At 35.8% G+C, this 20950-nt stretch overlaps 1 protein-coding gene across 7 annotated transcripts in view; it reads right to left on the bottom strand.

Annotated features, from left to right (window-relative positions):
- The window catches only part of PAN3 (poly(A) specific ribonuclease subunit PAN3), a 79295-nt gene that overhangs the window by 10984 nt on the left and 47361 nt on the right, over positions 1-20950 (bottom strand). For 6 of the 7 annotated variants that reach the window (XM_059467177.1, XM_059467175.1, XM_059467178.1 and 3 more), the window contains 8 exons: positions 17032-17279; positions 16367-16471; positions 15618-15675; positions 14369-14530; positions 14090-14206; positions 13882-13983; positions 5907-6072; positions 5405-5492 (listed from right to left, as the gene is read on the bottom strand). In XM_059467177.1, coding sequence (XP_059323160.1) covers positions 5405-5492; positions 5907-6072; positions 13882-13983; positions 14090-14206; positions 14369-14530; positions 15618-15675; positions 16367-16471; positions 17032-17279 — 1046 coding nt within the window. Of the gene's footprint in view, positions 1-3933; positions 4899-5404; positions 5493-5906; positions 6073-13881; positions 13984-14089; positions 14207-14368; positions 14531-15617; positions 15676-16366; positions 16472-17031; positions 17280-20950 lie in introns of those variants that run through there. The other variant, XM_059467181.1, reaches the window with a different exon arrangement.

Raw genomic sequence — 20950 nt, 5'->3', positions numbered from 1 at the left:
CAGTGTGAATTCCATACTGGGATCCATATCACATTCTAACACATGATATCACCATTATAACAAATTGTTCAAATATTTTAATCTCTGATGGACAGTGTGAAAAGATCTGAACTGTGCAAAATAACTAGACAGGTCTGTACAGTTGCCAAACAGAACAGCATTGTGTGTTATGAAGAAACCTTTGCATTACTAACACTTTTGTTAAAAGCAGAACTGCTCTTAAAAGACGAATGCTGGATACAGTCTGCTTTGCCGTAACAGAAAATTCTGCCAGTATTAATAGCCAGCCATGAGAAATGATTTTGAAAAGCTGTAACAGATTTTAAAGCCCACTGCTAAAAGCAAGAGCCTAATTTAGTAGCAAACAATGACATTCATAGGAAAAGTTGAACTGATTGTTTCCATGGAAAGGCTTTCAGCTGCACACAACTTAGCCAAACTTAAAAACACCTGCAGCCTTACATGCTGGACATGCCTTAGAGTGAATTTAACAGTCAGCTACAGATATGAAATTAGACTTTTCCTGAGGTTTTGGAGTTTTTTGGAGAAAATAAGATATTTTTGCAAACCTAAAAACATAAAAGCTACTAGTAATTGAGAATGTCAGTTCCAAAGCCTAGAGCAAGGCCAAGCCACGTAGCAGAGAATGCAGTCACACAAAGAATCCACCTTCCATCATTTCTGTAAGAAAGGCTAAAAAAATCTGGCAGCATGAGAAGTTCTGGTTAGAATTTGGCAGCTTTAGAAAAGTGCTGTGATGGTGAACATGCCACAGCCCCTCACAGCTGTTCCACCCAGAGGCATAACCACACCTTCTGCCTCTGGCTGCAGTAGCTGAGCACAGCCTTCCCTGAAGCCACGTCTCCCAGGTGCTGGGGGAAAGGGAAAAAAACCAAACCTTTCCAGGTCTCTCAATGTCCCTGCTGTTCCTATATCAAGTATGATTAAGCAGCACAATTTGAACATGGACACACAACACATCAGAAGTATTAAAATGCATGTTATTCTTGTAACTAATGAAGACAGAAACAGGATGTGGAAAATGAGACAAATATGGACAAAGTGGTTGAAAAGGACGTGGGACTGGCATTTGCTAAACTATTTCCTAAGCAACACAGAATTTCTGAGTATTAGCATTCCTTTTTCCTTTGGTAAAGAGATGTTAATCAGAGCACTAAACCCCCTTTTCAGTGTGAACTTGCTTCCACTAACAAGTAGTCAATTTCAGCAGCAGGGAACACTGGTATGGCTCTAAACAGAGGATTCCTGCTGGTGCAGTACCTAGAAACGTGTGTCACCTGAGACAAAGGCCTTTTCATTATGATTTTTTTCTCCAAAAAGTCTTGGAAGAAATATGCATTTGTATTAACCACAGTTGTACTTCTTTCTGCAGTCCTCTACTTTACACTTAATATATTTCAACTTTTAGTCATTCAGAAGGATATAACCTATATAAATTCTGTATCATCATACAACCCTGGGACACTGAAAATACACAGGCAAGACCCTATGAAAATTGTCTTCCTTTGCACAAGTGCTTTCATAATACACTTGCATTAGATTTTGGAAATTATTGAAAAAGTCTTACATTTAACATCAGACAGGAAATTTTAAATTTGAGCTTTGTGGGGTTTTGAGCATTTGATTTGCAACCTTAAATTTTTGTTTGTTTCACATCTACCAGAAGAATTGGCAGAGAGAATATGACACCCCAATGCACTCCCAAACACAAAGTTTTTCGATTACAGCCTATGATTAGCTTATTTTAGACACAAAAGTGACTTGGATTCATCCCACTTATTTTAGGAACTTCAAGCATTCAGTCAAGAGACTGATCAATATAAGACACTGTAATTCTGTAAGACAATTCAGATTTTGAGCCAGTTGAACTGCTCTCTGGAGGCACTTTACTATTCATTGTTAGCTGAAATCCTGAAAGAAAATGTTATCACAATACCCAATTTTAAAAGTTTTACAAGAGTACAAAGGCAATATTCTTCCTGTGTGACTGGAGAATCAGAATATCACCAGCTGGAAAGATCCCGTTAATTTAGGATTTCTGAGAGTCAGATTACTGTTTTAGAAGCAACTAAACTACCATCTGCTGACCCATTCTATAAATTCAGACAGGGTACATGACTTCCCTGAAGCTGGGTTACACCATTTTCTCTGTAAGGAAGCAATCCACCTATGCCTATTAATTCCTAACCTATCCTATGAAAATATTCAGCTCTCACTGTTCCTAGGCAAAGAAAGGTTAAAGGCACACAAGAACTATTAGACTTCCTTGCAGCAGGAACACCAGAAATATATTTTTCTGCATTCCTGTAGTAGCCTTGCTAGTGCAAGGTACAGATCTATATTAGGTACATAATTTCCTTGTTTATATTCCCTGTTGTGTTTGCATGCTCCTATGGATCATGTAAGTTCCTTTTGATCTGACAGAAAACTTCTGCTATGGTAACTATCAACAGTGACCATGCAGTAACACTAAGCTGATTCCTAACTTCAAGGAAAAGCTTTACACCTTCTAAGCACAGGCAGCCTTTTGTTCAAAAATGCACCTTGCATGCAATTATTAACCATTTAATTAGTAATTAAAGTCATAACTGTAACCTCTACCAACTTAATTTTCTATCTCTTGAAAGCTTTGCAAGTAAGGATTTTATCAGCATTTAGTTCATTGACAGAGCTATTAAATAGCATTCACTAAAAACCAGCACTAGGGGATAAACTCAAAACCAGACACCTTCATGAATGTCTCCCTGTTACTAAGTGAATTTCAAGCATGTCAAGTGAGTAATTTAAATGTTAATTGCATAGGTACCCTTTATTATTTTTTTAATTGAATAGGTATGTGCCACTATGCCAAATGCCATAGATATCTCAACATACCAATACGTTTGATTTTATCAGCCAGACATGTAAGTTATTCAAATAAAACTTTTTTTTGACAGGATCCATTTTCCAAAAACACTTTGAAACCAACACTACTTTTTATTTTGTAATCCTGATCCACTGGTATGCTTGGATAAGTATCAGCTCATTCATACCCTAATTCTGTGGATTCACTTAAAAGGATAAGTTCTAGCATTGTCCTTAGAAGTACCTCCAAGTTCTTACATTTTGGTGCATTTTTTTAGAGTCAATAATAGTACTTGAGATGTCTCTTCAAACTAGTTCATTTAAATTTGGGAAGGTGCATATGAAAGTTATTTTGGTTTGCTAAATTGAAAATATTTACTTTAAGCCAAAGTAACCTTACAGACCTTTTTAAAACTTATATTCTCTTTTTTTGTAAAAGGGAGGACTTACAAATTTTGTTCCAAATACAGAAATATTTATTAAACCTTATTACTGTTTCCTGTATCACCACTTAGCTTTCCCATCTGCACCTTGCAATTGACTGAAACAAGACTTATGGACTGGGGCAGGGCAGGAAGTCACATGCTGCATTTTATACAGGTTTAAGCCCTGGTTTTCAATGCAAGTGGCCATTCCTGTTTCATTTACTTTTTTTTTAGCTTCCTTTTTGTTGACTTCATGTAACTCTTAAATGATCATAGATTAATGTGCTTAACACAGATTGCAAAGAACAATTGCATTCCTTCTACATAGCTCCTCACTGTTTTGGCTGAAATCTCTCTTTATATTAACCATGGGAAATAGCCAGAAAATGGCAAATCCTAACAAACATAGCTTTTTCCATTGAAGACAACAACAAGGAAATGCATATTAGCTGGGCAGTAAACCAAGAGATAACCTATATTTTTAACAGTCACAGGAGTCCCAAAGGAATTCAGGAACTGGGTCATGAATCGAAAGGAAAAAGGATGAGCAGCAGCTGTTATTTTGTAATTTTATCTGGCTAGGGCAAACAAAGGTAGAGCATGAGAAATGACCCCTAAATTTCAAGGAATGGACCCAGTTTGGCACCTCTGAAGGAAAAAAATGGGCAGTAAAAGCCTAGCCTTTCTAGAAAAGACAGCAAAAGAAAAAAACAGACTGTATTTACTAATTGCAATTAAGATCTTTCAAACTAAGTATTTAGGAGTATTTATTTTCTGGTTTACAGAGCAACCTAAACAATTTGAATATTAACAACATATAAAACATGAAAAGCCATTCCCCCTGAACAAAACTAGGCATTATCAAGCAAGTCAGCTGCCACGTGTTGAGCTGCTATGGTGATAAGTGCTTTGGACAGACTTGTGTACCTGCAAGTATTTTTAGATTTGTATCTTCAAGTATTCTAAATGTTTTTCTTTACTTGAATGTCATAATATCTCAGGAGGATCCCTTTCCAAGCTGAAATTAAAATAGAGAAGTACTTAGATTTAAATAAAACCCCTCTCATTACATTTTTAGGCATGGAATCCCTTACTTATTTGAATTTTCATCTTCTCACAACTGTTTTTCACTAAATTATTACCAAAAGCCCACTGATACATAGCTGAGTGTGTGTGAGCGTGAAATCCTTTGGTGTACTCCTCAAAGCACACTGAAAACTGCTTTACTGTACCATTAAAAAAAAAGTTATTATGTTCAAGGATATGGTCTCCAATGAGCTAGTTTCTTCTGGCCAAAGTTCAAGCATTTCAGTTATTACTTAAAGACTCTGAATAAGCAGTTTTCACAGTGAATAAGGTCAATTAATGAAAATAAATTAAATCCAACTCCCTACTGTAGTCTTTCACTCCCAGTACAAACAGGGTATGTGATGACTGCTGAAGTAATGTACTTTACCCTGAGGGGAAGTTAGGGAAAGAGGCACTCCTGTACACAGTGATGCTCCAGATGACTGTGGAACAGTTTTTGTTAATTCTAAAGGGGTTCTTCTTAATTCAGGAATTATGCAGAGTCCACGCTTCAGAGAACACCAGGAGAGCACGGAAAAACTAGGAGCCCAAAATAAAGATACACTAGAATCTTTTTGGCACGAGGAGAGGGTCTAAATGCAGTTAACTGAAAGATCTTACTCCTCTCAACAGGTATTCAACACTTAGTTATTTATGTTAAAATTACAAAAGACAGAGCAAAAACTATTATTATTTTTTACCTCTAACACTAAATGTAAGATTTTTCTTCTTCGTTTAGAAATTTCTATTTCCAGTCGTTTCTGACTTAAGTTTGTTAAATACTATAGTTCAACCTGTTCAGTGAGCTTGCTGAAATTTCAGAGGCAGAAAATACCAAAAAGAGCATTCACATTTATAAATTATAAGCAAATTTGAACAGTGTATGGGAGAACCAAGATCAAACCAGAAGTAAAAAAATACAGTCATTTACAGATAGATACACTGGACTACAGTTTAATTAAAGTACTTGTCTTCCAAAAGGAACCACACTGGTTTGCAGTAATCCCTTTGCCAAGCCACCAACCTAACTAGCAGTGTTGTCATACCTGAAACTGAGCCATTAATGCCAGTGGATTATTTTGACTGTTGTCAAATGTCAAAACGTCAAAGATTCCAACACAATTAACTCGTAACCTTTAGGAACAAGAACAGAAAAGGAAAAATTGCCATTAAACTTAATTGGTTGCTCAATGTTTCCTCTAGCATTCATTGAATTTTTTGATATTATAAAAGCCATCAGTACTTAGCAAATTACTATGAATCAGAAAAGACTGATTTTACTATTTGATAAAATGCACAGACAGTATTCCATTTACAAATAAATCAACAAATTTCTAAACTGATAGTAGTGGGTCTGATCTGTAGTTTGGGGATAATGTATAAGTCTTCCCAAAATATGTTTTAGAAGACCTTTAAAAAACCAAAGTTATAAGGTTTAGCACAATGCCTCAGGCCAGTTGAGAGAACTTAGTAGCTATTTATGTACCAGGTGCAGAGTCAGCAGCTGCCAGGAACCCAGAGCACAGCGAGACTGAATGCTTTCATTACCTTGTTTTTCCTGTTACCAGAATCTTGGTTGGATCCATAACTCTGCACGCCAGTCCTGCTGTGTGAATGGTCCGTAAGGCAGAGCTGAGCTGCACAATATATGCCCATATCAAAGACTCTGGAAGCAACCCCGCATGCTGCCGTGGCAGAGGTCCATCATGCTGACCTAGAACCAAAACATTGTGAGCATCAATGGAAGGCTGCTGTGCAAAAAGCAAAGTACAACATCTTGAATCATACAATTAACTCACACCCTCATTTCATTTAACTCTTAATAGTCCTTGAAAGACACATCTATGTTGCTTTAAAGGTGAGTTTGGGAATAGATTTTTCTTCATTGGTTGGTTTCACATAGTGTTTTTATGAAAATGCTGACAATTCATTAGGCATTATTATTTTCATTCTCATATTCAGGGAAATGATGTTTTGAAGTTGAGAATGAGCACTGATTGGAAATTTCTCAAAGTAGATGGTACATCACAATATGCAGGTACTTCAGAAGTAAAAACACCAATGTCCTGAAACAACGAGTATGTACCACAATAGCGGAAACATTTTACTGCCTTTATTGCAGGCAGGCTTCCCAATTAAACATTTTCTATGATCTAATGAGAAAAAAATAACAAAGAGAAAAAAATAACAAACTCATTTCAGCTTACATGAGCAAATCAGACAAAGATTTGGAGGCTAAACATCACTGAACACAACTTCACTTACATTCTGCTGTGACACAGCTCCCTGTCAAGTCATCACTGCATGACCCCTACTCCATGGGTCATATGAAAGAAATGCATTACTCTCCTTCCAAATGAATTTTTAGTATTCCTTTCAAAAGTAAAACTCAGTCTTTGCAAACACACACTCAAATCCTACATTACAAACAGTTTGAGTAATACTGAGTCACAGATAAAAAAATGAAGTTATGGATAAAAAAATGTTATTTTAAGTAGGATGTGTGTAATTCAAGTAAGCTGGCATTGTTTGCCTTGCACAAAATTGAAGCAGAAGAAAATACATCCAGAGTAAGACAGTACATCTCAATTTTACAAACCACAAGAGATATTTCAAGAGGTTGCCTCAGTACTGATTTTGCTTGTTTTGAGACCAGTAATATCATCAGTAGTAAGTAAAATCATGCAAGCAACTGATTGGTTTTGCTGTGAACTGACTGTGCTCTTCTCTAAACATTTATTTCTTTTTAGTTTTTTCCTCGTTTGTTTGTTTGTGGGTTTTGGGTTGTTTTGGTTTTTGTTCTTGTTTTTTGAGGTTGGGGGTTTTCCCCCCCTTTTCCTACATAACCATATCAACATCTGTGCATTTGATCAAAGTAAGCATATGTACACTTGCATGCATATGCACACACAAAATACACGCACAGTGAAAAACAGTGGAACACATTCCTGATAACTTTTTACTGGGAAATTTTACTGACTGAGGGGTCATGGGCTGAGAATGTTACAAACTTTCATTTGAGCTTTGTTTTGTCCACTTTTAAAATTTTGGTTTGCTTTTCAGGTTTAAGGTACTTTGGTTTAGATTATGATGATCAAAATGCTGACTCCTTTAAAAAACAATAAACTTGGCATGTCTACTGAAAGCTGAATATTATGAGATATTGTTTGTTTTTTCTGGCCCCCTGATGAATCAGTATGCAAATCACTTCCCACAAAAACCATCATTCCAAGTCTCATGTAGCAAACTTGTCCCTCATAACACTCTCTTCTTCAGAATGACAAAGACTACATTATAAAATGACTGAGAAGATACAACCTCCTGTATATTATAAAATGACTGAGAAGATACAACCTCCTGTACTAGCTGAGACTCTTTACTACTTGCTGTAGAATGCACTTTGTATTTGGTGAACAGCAACATGAGTAGCAAGTTTAACAGGGATGTGCATGGATACTGTAAGAGAGTTACATCTCTACAAAGTAAGTCCAGAATAGAAATGTTGCTATAATATCCCATAGAGAGAAAAGCTGAAACTTGGCAGTTATTTTTGTGCATGCATAAGAACACCCGCCCTTTGATTTTCAAATTAAGGCAATGTAACCAAGGGAAAGTCCAATATAAACAGAAAGACCAGAGTTTGACACAGCTTCTCCTTATCTATCAGAAAATCTCAGCAATGTTATTTTACTACTGCAAAAACTTACTTGAGGCTACAGCCAAATCTGGGCTGCTGCTTTCACACCAGTTAGCTGCACCCCACATTCACATACACTAAAGGTACAAGCTAAAACATGGGAAGAATCAGCTTTGAAATACCCTCTTACAGATATCTATCTGTTCAAAATAACCACGATTAAAAGCAGTTCAGTTGGCTGCAATGCTGACCATAATGTATGTCCCAAGAGGCCCACCACACCTGCCGCAGACAGCACTTGAGCAAGGACCCAAGGAAATGAGACCCAAAAGCTTGCTCTTCAGGAGAAACACACAGTTGGAAAGCTTTCCAAACAGTGCTGAACACAAGGAAAAACAGCACAAGAATGTAAGTAACCATTACCCAAATGATCACAGTATTACTTGAAAAAGTGTTTTGTTAAGAGATTCCATGGTTGATTTGCAAAGGCTTCCCACCGCAGGCTGAATCTATGGCTACAACAAGCAAAATTTCAGACTGTGTTCTTCCCACCTACTGCATGGCAGATTCACCTCTCCCTATAATTTCATCTCTGTGATGTAGAACATGGCCACTAATGGAAAAGATTAAAAATTTAAAACCTGCCATTTCAAAAACACAGGTTATCCATTATTTTTCCTTGCCACATTGGGACAAACATAAATAAATAAAAATGCTAACACTTACTTTTTAGTTCTGTGGTATGCTGTTGACAACAGAACAAAAAAATTACCCTCTGTACCAGTGTGCATGCATATATTAAGCTTTTCCTTCTTAAAAAAATTATTCAAATGAAATTCTGTTCTCCAGAGCAAGTGTGAATCCAGGAATAGTCCTGGGGTGGGAAGGAAGACCTGGGAACACCAGCAGTAGGACCTGTTTGACATCATCAGGAACACTGAAAGCATGCCAAGAAACAGCAATTCTCACACAGTAACGAAGAAGAAAAAAACCCAATGAGAGATTTAGCTGTTTACTAAATTGAACTCTCAGGCTTGTAAACCAGTCTTTTACATTCACAACTATGAATTGTACAGTGTTTACTTGGCGTTCCCAAGTTCAAGTACTGAAAACAAGACAAATGCAGTAGTCTTCATCTCTCCTTCGGGGAAAATTGGGGTTTGGTTTTACATTTCCCCATTTTCAATGTACAGAAAGGTTCTGAACTACAAGAAGGCAGCAGTATTTTTGTAAATATTCTAAAGCTACTGAAAACTCAAACTTACTTTGAAAAAGTTGCAGCTTTTGGCAAAGGTATTTTAGGATAATTATTAGTCACATATTTTGTCTTCAAAAACATCATGCTGACTTTGAATATTCACATATTCTTACTCCTCATCACACACTATTCATCTAGTCATCACACAACTTATTTCTTTTTCAATAGAAGGGGTATTTTATAAAAGAAACATTCAGCACGTGGGGATGTAAAAAACTGTAAAGTCAGCAGTGAAGGCCATTTTTGTGCATGACATACTACTATTAATGTGTCAAAAGCAAAGCAAGTTTCCCAGATCATGCTTATCTTCATCAGAAAGTATTTGTTTGCTGAAAAACAGAGACTGTGCTGCTGAAAACTCCTACTAACAGCATGTACGCCAGCATTTAATTATTCAGAGTGCTTAAAAGCAGACCAAAGGACATAAAGGCATGCTCATCTCTGCCAACCACAAAAACTCATCAGGACAAACCTTTCTGGCAGCTGCCAATAGTTACTGTTAATTTGCCAGGATTTTCTGACTGTTAAATTTTAAAGTAAAAACATTCAGAAATTGGTTTACCATTCAGTTATTGGACTGTTAAGAGCAACATTTCAGTACTTTTGGGTTAACTCGCTAATGCAAAGAGAACATAATTTTGGCAGAGATAAATGCACTAATACATGCTATGGTCTGAAGCTAAGAAATATAAGAAAGGTGGAAGAATACCAAAAAGTTCCAGAACAACAGATTTAATGTTTAAAGTATGAAGAAATGTTTTGAGGAAGTATAAGAAGTGAGAATAATATAAGAAGAAACTTTTCAAATAAATGTACTTTGAGTATCGATTAAACAAAAATTCAGATTCCTGGTTTTAAACCGTGCAAATTTAGTAAAATATGACAGAACAATGTTAGATTATCACACTGTACCATCTGAAGGAAGAGGCCGTATCATTGAATAAAGAACATAAGCAACAAATTCTACTTCATTCAGAAGTCAGAGACATTAGTTTACAGCATAAAAATAAATGTAAGCTGCTATTTTTCTCCCCCACACCAAATCTCTAGAAAGGCAGTCCTGTAACAGCGTCTGTTAGTAACACGGCAAGAAGAAAACACCCAAGACTGACCACATTGACACCAGTGACATGCAAGACAGCCATGTAAACCATAATCCTCATCTTTTAACTATCAAGGTCTCATGTTGCCAACTCAAGTGTTCAACATAAATAAGGTTGCATACCTGAAATCAAATTCTCTGAGTTCACTGATCAGGTTCACAGTGTTGTGCCTCCTAAAACCTTTATAAGCAATTGTACTAATCTGGGCCTCATGCTGCAGAGTACCCAACTTCCATCCATTCCCCTGCTTCTCTTGGGAGTCTCCTCTAGGCAGGCAGACGGCCAAGAAACTCTGTGAGGGGATGGAGAAAGGATCCGTGAAGGCAGGCAATTCTGAGAAATCAAGTTATAGGTATGCAATCTTATTTTTCTCTCTTAAATTGCTCCTTCTACTGAGGACCAGACTAGAGAGCAGCAGCTATCAAAAAAAAAAAAAAAAAAAAAAAAGAAAGGCCAAAGCAAAGATATGCAGAAAGATTTGACAAAATTTGGGAATTCAGGTGACTTCTTTTCCCCTAATTTTTCTACTGAAAATATTGAAAGAGCAGGTAGTAATTGTCACAGTCAGGAGACAATTATCTTCCCTACATATCCCTGTAAGTTCTATTGCAACAGCTCATTTTAATTAAGTAATACTTTGGTTTCAAACAGACATTGATGTTTTATTTCCAACTTCCCAGATTATTCCTGCCTATAAAAGGAAGCTGAAGTAGGTGAAACAAAGGGTCCAGATAGCCCATGAGCCTGTTTGAAAGACACATACACTAAAATCAGCTTGCAATGAATACTGAAGTGTATAAACATAAACAAGTAAAATATTCTATTAGCCTCCAGTGATTTGCAGCCCAGAAGTAAATATCATGACTGTGCAGTCCCCAAATATTTCTCCTCCATGAGTAAGCCCACTTCCCCCTTGAACTTAGGCAAATGTCCACAATAATCTCTGAAAGTTCCATGGCTTAACTATCATGACAGCCTAGGTTTTGAATTTGCTACCTGTCTATTTTCATTGGTAAATCCTTAGTTTTAGGCTGGAAGAAATAATAAACATTTTTTATTAATTTCTTTGTTATTCCAGATGATTTTTCAGAGCATATTCCAGGCACTTTTAACCCCATTATATTCCTTTCCATCTTTAAAAGCATGAAAAGCATTATTCCACTTTGCTGTTCTTCATCCAGCTGTTCCACACCTTTGATCATCCCTGTCACCTCATCTCAACTTCTTTGCTGCTGTTCTACACCTTTCAAAATGCATGAGGAGGAACATAGCTTCAGAGAGAAGTCTATCAGGCACACACAACTTGAATACAATGTCTACCATTTCACTGCCCTTTTCTTAATAAGCTACATCAATCTATTTCCTATTTACAGCTATTCAGCAAGAGGACAGTATTTTCTTCAATGCACTTAACCGTGGTCCCAGACCTACTACTGAGTGGCAACAGTCACAACAGAGGCCATCACTTCATGTTTAAAGCTAGTTCCATTTTTCCTTTGATCACATTGGTTTACATTACATCACCTGCTGTATTATCAGTAGGAGTTCTAGTCTTGTAAGATCCTTCTGCAATCAATCACAACTGGCCTTTGTTTTTAACAATCCAAATAATTTGGTATTACCAGCAAAGTTTGACAGACAATTTATCTTCAGAACAAACAAGTGAATGTGTTAAGAAATACAACTCCCAGGACATCATCTTGTGAGACCCATCAGTGATCTTCACTGTTCACTCTGTTTCTAATATTCTAACCAGGCATTAACCTAACTGAGAACCTTCTCTGCAATATGACTTCTTAGGTTCTTTTAAAGACTCTGTTGGACTTCATTGAAAACTCCAAGGTCTTATCTGCTCGATCTTCCTTTAAATAACTTTGATAGATTAATGAGACATGACTGCCCTTTATAGGTCCGTAACTTAATTATTTTCCAGTATGACAAAAAAATGTGCTCCCAATAATTTTATGTAACTTTTATTATTTTATCTAGAACAGACATCATTCTACTACGATTCTCTAAACAGATACAAAAACATAACAAGGACTGATTCACATGGAAATTGAAAATCATGACTGGGAAACACTCAGGAGCCTAGTCCTGCACGTAACAGCCATTACCCTAGCAGTAGATCTTCCAGTTTTATCTCACCAAATTAGTTTCACATCAGGCTCATTGAATCTGTAATTACACTCTGATTTGCCACAGGATATGACACATCAAACTGGGGTTTCCTCCATCTGAGATATTACCACCAAAATCAGTGGTGAAATCAAGTTCCATCTCCACTTAAAATGGTCAGCTCAGTGCAAAGTCAGAGAGAATTATGCAGTATTTAAGGTATCCACAAGTCTTTGAACGTATGAAAGGTTTTCTTCAAGCCTTTCAACATATTCACACACTACCAAACCACTGTGCTCTGATGTAAAAAATATCCAAGTGAAGTTCTAGATGTCAACCTCTGAAACAGTTTGAATTCACAGCTAAAAGCTCTAATTTCAAAAGGCACGAGAAAGAAAAAAACCTTAGCTTCTGCTTCTCTTCATACACTGGCAGCCTAAAGACATTTAGGGAAGATCTTCTCTAACTAAAAAAAAAAAAAAACAGGCCACGTCACAGTCATCTGGTCATCTTTAATGCTGTATCTAATTTCAGGGCTGGTCCTGCATCAAGCAAGAAGTTGGTGCAAAAAAGCTCTGCAGGGTATTTTTCTATCTTAAGTCTTTCTGTGATTGCATTAAGCAGTGACCACCTCTCTTTCTCAGCATGGCACTGTTTGTGTTGCCAACACCTGACTGCAGTTTGTAAGACTGCAGGGGTCACAAACTGGTCCTAATAGGAAGAATGATTGACAGCACAGTGTTTTGGAGAGGAAAAGGCTTTAGCCACAAGCATATGGGCTCTACTGCGCCAGTTGCTGAGCTATAGACCATCCTGTGACAGATTTCATTTAAGAATGCTTATGTAGTGACTCCATTGAATCTATGTATAAACATCATTAAAAAAATTTCAGACCTAAGAAGTGAAGTTGGTGTCTGAAAAGAATAAGGTACAGGGATTTTTCAATCAATTTCTTGTCTTAACTAGTAGTTCACATTTCAAATCATCAAATAAAATACTGTTTAATGATTCCTCATAGTGAGGAAAAAACCAGAATGGTAGGACACCTAAACAGCAAGCACCAAATTGGCACAGCATATCTTCTGAATTTTGGAACTATTGCCATTAAATGGTAGGTGTTACCTGGTGATAGACCTGCAACAAGGACACTAGAGCTCCTGGCTCCCAGTTTTGCTCCAACTTATTTTTCTCTCAGAGAGTTGTAATTCCCTTACATGCTGACATCAATTTTATATTTGTTTGATAATTTTAAAAGATTTTACAAACAGGAGGTGAAGAAGAACGCTCTCATGTCAATCAGCTAATGGCATGATTAGCCAAAAAATTAAGCTGAACAACGGTTTGTGACCAGGTGTTTACTGCTGAAACAGTGTGTAGAAGTATTGTATCATAGTGTGGTTTCCTTACCCCATTTCCGTTTTGTGAAATAAGAATCAGCACTAGGGTCATTGAAGTGTCTGCTCATCATAGTCTCTCCTCCAGCATGAAAATCATACGCAAACACTAGAGCTTAAAAACAGAAACAGGTGATATTTACTAACTCAAACATATTTGAAAGAAGTATCCACACATCAACTGGGGGGAAGGGCAGGGGGAAGAAAAAAGAAAAACTTACAATGTTCTCCAAAAGCTTTAGTGGTAAACACTTCACGCAAAGTTACGATATTTGAGTGCTGAATCTTTTTCCACATGTCAACCAATACCATGCACTTTGTGTTAACAAGACGGAAACCTAGGGAAAAAAATAAAACCCATGGTTTAAAGTATAATGTTTAGAATGAGAAAATTTTAGTTCAGCATTTAGTCTGAAACTGCTGAGAAGGAACCAGATACTAAAATATGACTGGTACACTCTGGAATGCTAGTCCTACTGAGACAACTCGATGTTTCTCACCATGTATCCTCCGAAGGCAATAGGGCAGGTCATCTTTACTATTTACGGCTTTATAGCACGATGTAATGTACCCAAAGTTGCTCGTTTTCTGTATCCGATTGGGCGGTGGCAGTGGTTCCAAAGGAAAGAGACTGTGGTAGCTGTCCACTTCCGCAGGAACTGCTAAAATCAGTTTATACACAGAAACATGTTAGGCCTCAGCTGACTTTGAGAAAATTACTAAGTAGCAGAGAAAATTAAAATTACTTCCAGTAATATTTAAATTATCTCCATCATCTTTTAGGCACATGTGAAGTTAAAATTCACTATTTTTGCTTTAACACCAACATATTCATAGGTTCCTAAAAGAGATCCCACTGAACTAAAATTATTGTCTTCAGAAAAAGTGTTACACCAAGTAAAATCAACAGAATATATGCCATTTCCATTCCATCTGCCATTTTCTTATTTACCTTAGAAATTCACCCTTATGAATGACATTTCTTTGGTGTTTTTCCTACACTGATTCAATAATAAGCACCAATTTCAATGCAGACTTCATACCATGGTAAGAACCACATTTTCCTCAGAAAAAAAGCAAGTATCAGTCTTACGTGTTTTAATATACTGGTTTATAAAACAGGGAGAGAGAAGTGCTAAAGGTTTGTAAATCAGATTAAGAGATTACCCTCGCACTTCATCAGGATTAAAACACTAAACTGCATTTTTAACTGCATCATTATTATAGTATGCACACATTTGAGAAGATAGTGCAAGCAAAATTGTTTAAATAAAGCTGAATAAAAAAAGCCAAATCACAGTAAATAGTATATGGTTCTTCTGCCTGACCTAGCACAAAGCCTTCTCTGATATACCAGCAAAGCCACTTCAAAACAAACTGCTTTGCTAGTTCACACACTACCTTTGAAAATATATGCATCATTTAAAGAAGTACCTAATACCTACAAATACAAAACTGTTCATCACAGGGCTTAACTGCCTTAATGATTTTTCCTTTGTCAGCAATTTGAACTATTCCTAACCATTAAGGAATTTCAAAACAGAAGAAAATTACAACAGAAGACAGAAAGAATAATTCATATTTCTGAAACACTGCATTTGGTTAACCATGGCCCAGGCCAATGAGTAAAGCTACATGAAAAAATAAAAACAGGTGGCAGCTTTTGTAAGAGGTTGTTAATATACATGAATGTACATGATTGCAGAAAAACATGATCACTGTTTAGAGTTTTGAGGAAAACTTACTTACCAGGAACATCAGCCTGATCGATCTGGGCCATAGTTATTAAGTGTCTGTTGATGAGTTCCTGAAGGAAAAATTAAGTTAAGTTTTGAACATTATAATGCAGCTCATTAGTTTTGAAAATTTAAGAAAACACTGTCTTTGAAGTACTAGCATCTAGTACTTCAAAAGTACTAGCACTAGTACTACCTGTACTAAAATAAAGAATTAATGCAAGTGTCTAGGGTAGAGAAGGTCAGAAGAGCAATAGTTTGAAAATTTGAATGATAAAATACCTAAATTCTTGAAGGAGCTTCAGAAGACATTTGCTATAGCTGGCACTGACAAAGGCCGCTACTACAGTAAAGCTGAAATTAATAACACTCACAGCCAGCCTTGAGATGATGAACCCTGAGCAGAGCTCTTCAACTAACACCTGCATACACTTCCATTTCAGTGGGAGACTTTCAAACTGAATAGTATTGCAGCTTAAAATAATGTTACAAAAATAAACCCATGCATGCCAAAAAACCACATCAGTAATAGTACTGAGCTGAATAGTAAATCATGGCATGCAGATTAGATTGCAGTCATATATGTTGTAACTCACCCCCACCCTCTGTTGTACTCCACTTATTACAAGATTTGATTTTTCAAATTCTCCACAGGGAAAAATGACTGCACATATTGCAAGTGTCTATTTCTGTTCTACCATTAACAATTGTTTATTTTTTGCCAAGATATTAAATTTTCCTTTAAACTCTCTAACATCTTACCTGTCTGAGCTCATCTGCCATGAAGAAGGAAGGTGCATTTGCTTTTGGCTGCATGTAAGCAACATGAGGTGCAGCTGGATGGTAGATGTGGTAGTTTGGAAAAACCTAAAAATAAAATAATTCAAGAATCTTTTTCAAGTCCATAAGGATAAAGTAAATGAAGAGTTTTCTCACTCTTTCAGTTCAAACTACGAAATCCTCATGTACAAGTTACAAATATATTGTCAGGTATGTTACAATTTTTTATGTGGTATTCACTTCTAAAGATTTCAAGGGAGAGGGAGGTGTATGTGTATATATGTATGTACGCAGTTATTTTCACAGTTTTGTAACTGCCTTTTTCTCCATCACTGTAAATATTAGAGCTATTTAACCTATCAAAAAAAAATCTAGACTTTTTGATGTTTTCTCATTATGCATGTATCCACTGAGACATAGAATGCTTTCCTGCTATTGCTATGTTAAAACCCCAGAAAGCTCCACACAACTGTAGAAATATACAAAAATTACTCTGGTCCTTATATTTTTGGATAACAACTAAAATAACTAAAAGGCCTCACCTTCATACAGAATAAGCCATTTATAGTATTAAAAATAACATCTGTAGTATCAACCAATTCAGCACTTACAAACTCCAGACAGCTGTGTACTGAAAGCCAACATACCATTCCTGTGAGAGGTGCTGGAGTTGTATCAGTGTAGAAGTATGTGGTTCCACCCACTGTTTCCTTCTGGATCACCTGGCCAGTAGATGGAGGCTGAGAGACAGCGTTAGCGACAGACGCAGAGGCACTAGTAGGCACCATATAGTTTGCTGGGTTAGGAGTATGACTTCTTCTTCGAGGAGCAGGAGATGTATGAGGAGTTATTTTGGGAGAATGAAGAGGAGAAGATCCTGCTGACAGTGACATTCCTTAAAGAAATACAAGAAGACATTCTAGATAAATCTGTCATCAAAAAAATTTAGCAATTTCAGAAAAGCAGCCTTCACTACCAGCAACATTCTGAGCAGGTGAGACACTTAACTCTTCGTATAGATAATCTAAATCCTTGAGAGATAAGACAGTAAGAGCATGACTGAACCAGTATCTTTCCCCCAAAATTTTTGTTTATTGCAGAGAAATAGGGCTTGGGAACTTACAATATACACATGAAGAACTGAAATGAAAAACATAAGTAGCTGAAAAGGGAAGACAAGTCAAAATAATGCTGTGTCTAAAAGACAGTTCACTAAACTGCAGAAAGATAAAATATTAATGACTATGTAAGTGAATGTTTACTTAACAGTTACAGGAGCAGTCAATGGAGTTTGCTTAGCTGTAAATCACTTCACCTAATTATGCATGTACCTTTTATTAGAACTCCACAGTTATAAATGTCTCCAGTAATACAGCTCATAAATAAGTGTGTGAATAGTACATGATATGCTACTAATAATAACTTCAGCGGAGTAATTACCTATTTTCCTATAATTATTGTATTTAAAAGACATCCTCCAAAAGATCTATTTGATATGTAAAAATAGATTACATCTCATGATATTAAGTCTATTAAACAGTCCTGTTGGAATTTTCTAATTTATTTGAAATTATTTTATTGGCTGGTGTTCACCTTCAACATTACAGGAGCAACTCCACTGATGCCTGAGAAACTCTGCTTCTAAACAAAGTGCATTAATGAAAAAAATAAGGGCAACTTTTCTGCATACACACTTTTTAGTTACCAAACAGTCTAATTACTTCAAGAGCTATTGCATCCAGAACTCTCAGATTTGCTTACTTATAAAAATTAGGTGCAAATTAGACATTCCAGGGTGCTGCTGAGGAAGAGATAACCCTTCAAAAAAACTCCTTGCAGAGTTACTTACTAGCAGAAGATCTGACATATTCAGATGTTCAGATTAACACTAAGGAAAACATCTTTGAAAGGTATTATTGCTCAGTTCAGTCTGGGATGTACTTTCTTTTCTATACAGTCAGAATTGTATTAGTCATACTAAATATTTTCCTTGAAAGAATAGAAGATTCACAGCTTTCATATTTAACATTCTGATGACAGCTGAGAATTCTTCTCTAATTAAGAATGGTTAGTTATTACTCAGTTATTTGATTAAATTAATTACGTAAACTCTAGTAACCAGAGTAATTTAAGCAAATATCCAACTAATAATAGCGAGAGGAATTTTTTTTTGCATACACACTTTTTAGTTACATAAACTAATTTATTTAACTTCAATCATGAGTTACTGTATGCAGAGTTCTCAAAATGCATCATCAGTAATGTGTAGGAGTGATTTCACACTCGTATCATGTCCCTAAAGTAATCTCATCCCCCCTACATTTTATTTTTTTCTTTTTTAAAACAAAAGACAAAAGCATGTAAGTTTCAGTATTAACAAGTAATCAGTACCTTGGGAAAATTACTTTGAAGCTATATTACCCTAATGATATTAAAAGAATATTTGTAACCTTTCATTTAGCTCCTCTCATTTACTCCTCTGACATCTCAAAAGCCATGTTTATTAATTCAGCACAATTCTCTTTTGTTCCCCAAAAATGAATAGTTCCAACAAAATGAACAAGATTTTTTAAATGCAACTAGTCAAATCATATGCCGTTCTTTTTAATTGCGTCCCTTAAGCCACTTATTCTTTTTATAAAACTGTAAATTATAAGAATATGGATGGATAAAAGTCTGCACTTTTCTAGGCTAGAACTTTTCTTTGTATTAATACACATACATGTGTGTACACACATCTTATAGATAAGCAGTATTGTAAAATATTGCTGATCAGTGTACTAACTTAAAAAATTAATTATAATAGGCACTGCTAAATGGTAACATACACAGTCTCCTAAAAATCTGTTTAGAAATTAACTGTATGATTGTAAAATGTTACATATTTTGATAGTACCAATTTATACTACAAAAGAAAGTAAATTTTCATTAAGGGAAAAGTTACCTTGAGTGACTGAGTAATACTTCAATATTTCAACAGCTCTGTAAATATTGTTACATTTTTAACAAAAGAGTAAAACACAAATGCATTCTTAATCCACTGGGGAAAGATCAATTTCAAATGAAAACAACGTATTAAAAGCTGAAGGATGACTAAAGTGGCCATTAAACTGAAGCAACTCTACAGTTAATGATAACTAAGAATTGTCTTCATCTATGGAAAGTTAGTGACATGTCTTTTTCACTCTATTCCAATAAAGTTGTATTAACTAAAGTCCTCGCAAGCACATCATCTCAACCCACACAGGAATAAATGGCTTCAAGAGTAACTCAATAGAACAGCCAACTGTAGGGATCAGGAAATAAGAACTCAGCAGCCTTCATATGTATTGATGGAAAATAAACCAAAGACCTCTCTGCTTTCAAATAAACACTATAAGTACAAGACAAGGCACTCAGTAATACCTTACAGAAAAGTCAAGATTGCAACTCACTAAAATTATACTGTAACCTTTTGCTACAAGTTTCCCAGAAAAAAAAAAGATCTCCGGTGATTTTTAGAGATACAATTTCAAACAATTTCCACTTTAAGATTTACTTTTAAAAAAAATTTATTCCTGCCAAAGAATAGTTACACACACAAATCCTTCATGTCTTTGCACAGGTATTAATGCAAGATTGAAAGTAAAGGATCACAGCATCACACAAATCCTTTCAGATGGCCTTCCAGTCTAGTTAGGTCTCCTCAGAAAGGACATTGAGAGTTCAGTGAAAATCATCTGGCAGGCAGAACATATGGCCTCCTCATTTGCCAATATGCATAGTGACTTCAGGAGATGAAAGAAGCTTGACCAGAGTCTGGTTATATTCTACTAGAACATACTACACATGCTACAAGAATTTTGCTCCTACTGACGTGTTAGGTATGGACAGGTTGAGAAAACAAATACTGAAGGTTACAGATTCTTCTGAGAGACTTGCATTACATTCTGCACAATCTAAATAACTACTGAAAGCCCAGCATAACAAAAAAATTAAAAAAAAGAAAAAAAAAAAAACACCACAAAAAAACCCCCACTTAATACAGTGCAGCTTTGCATATTTAAGTACTTCAGGCAACTGAAAGAGTGCACAAACTCAAGCAGATATCACCAACTTCATTAGTATTTCAGGAAATTAAAAGCATACTAATAGTAATATTTAACCATAACAAATGAAATTAGAGGAAAATAAAAGAAAAATAGTTTTTTTAACAAGTGATTATATATTTCCACTGACTAATCCTCAAGGAAAAAGATGTTACTAAACATGCAATAGTAACAACGGAACCAGACCTCACAGAATTAGGCTGGTTTTAATAGCACAGTTTATAAAAATGTCTATTCACTTAAGGGCCTAACAAAAAATGAGCATTTAAAAACCTACTTATGATTTATATATATATATATATATATATATACATACACACATACACACATGTATACATATAGATAGATAGATAGATAGATAGATATCTCACTCCTATCAGTGATCTTGACAAATAATATTAATCTTTCCCTATGAGAGGGTTCAAGATTCCCCTGCATCAAAATTCAAATGCCAACAGGAATACTAGACAGACATCAA

This window comes from Ammospiza nelsoni, chromosome 2 (assembly GCF_027579445.1).
Source record: "Ammospiza nelsoni isolate bAmmNel1 chromosome 2, bAmmNel1.pri, whole genome shotgun sequence".
In the NCBI taxonomy this organism is placed as follows: domain Eukaryota; kingdom Metazoa; phylum Chordata; class Aves; order Passeriformes; family Passerellidae; genus Ammospiza; species Ammospiza nelsoni.
The sequence above is the reverse complement of the archived record's forward strand: the minus strand, read 5'-3'. Positions and strand labels throughout refer to the sequence as shown.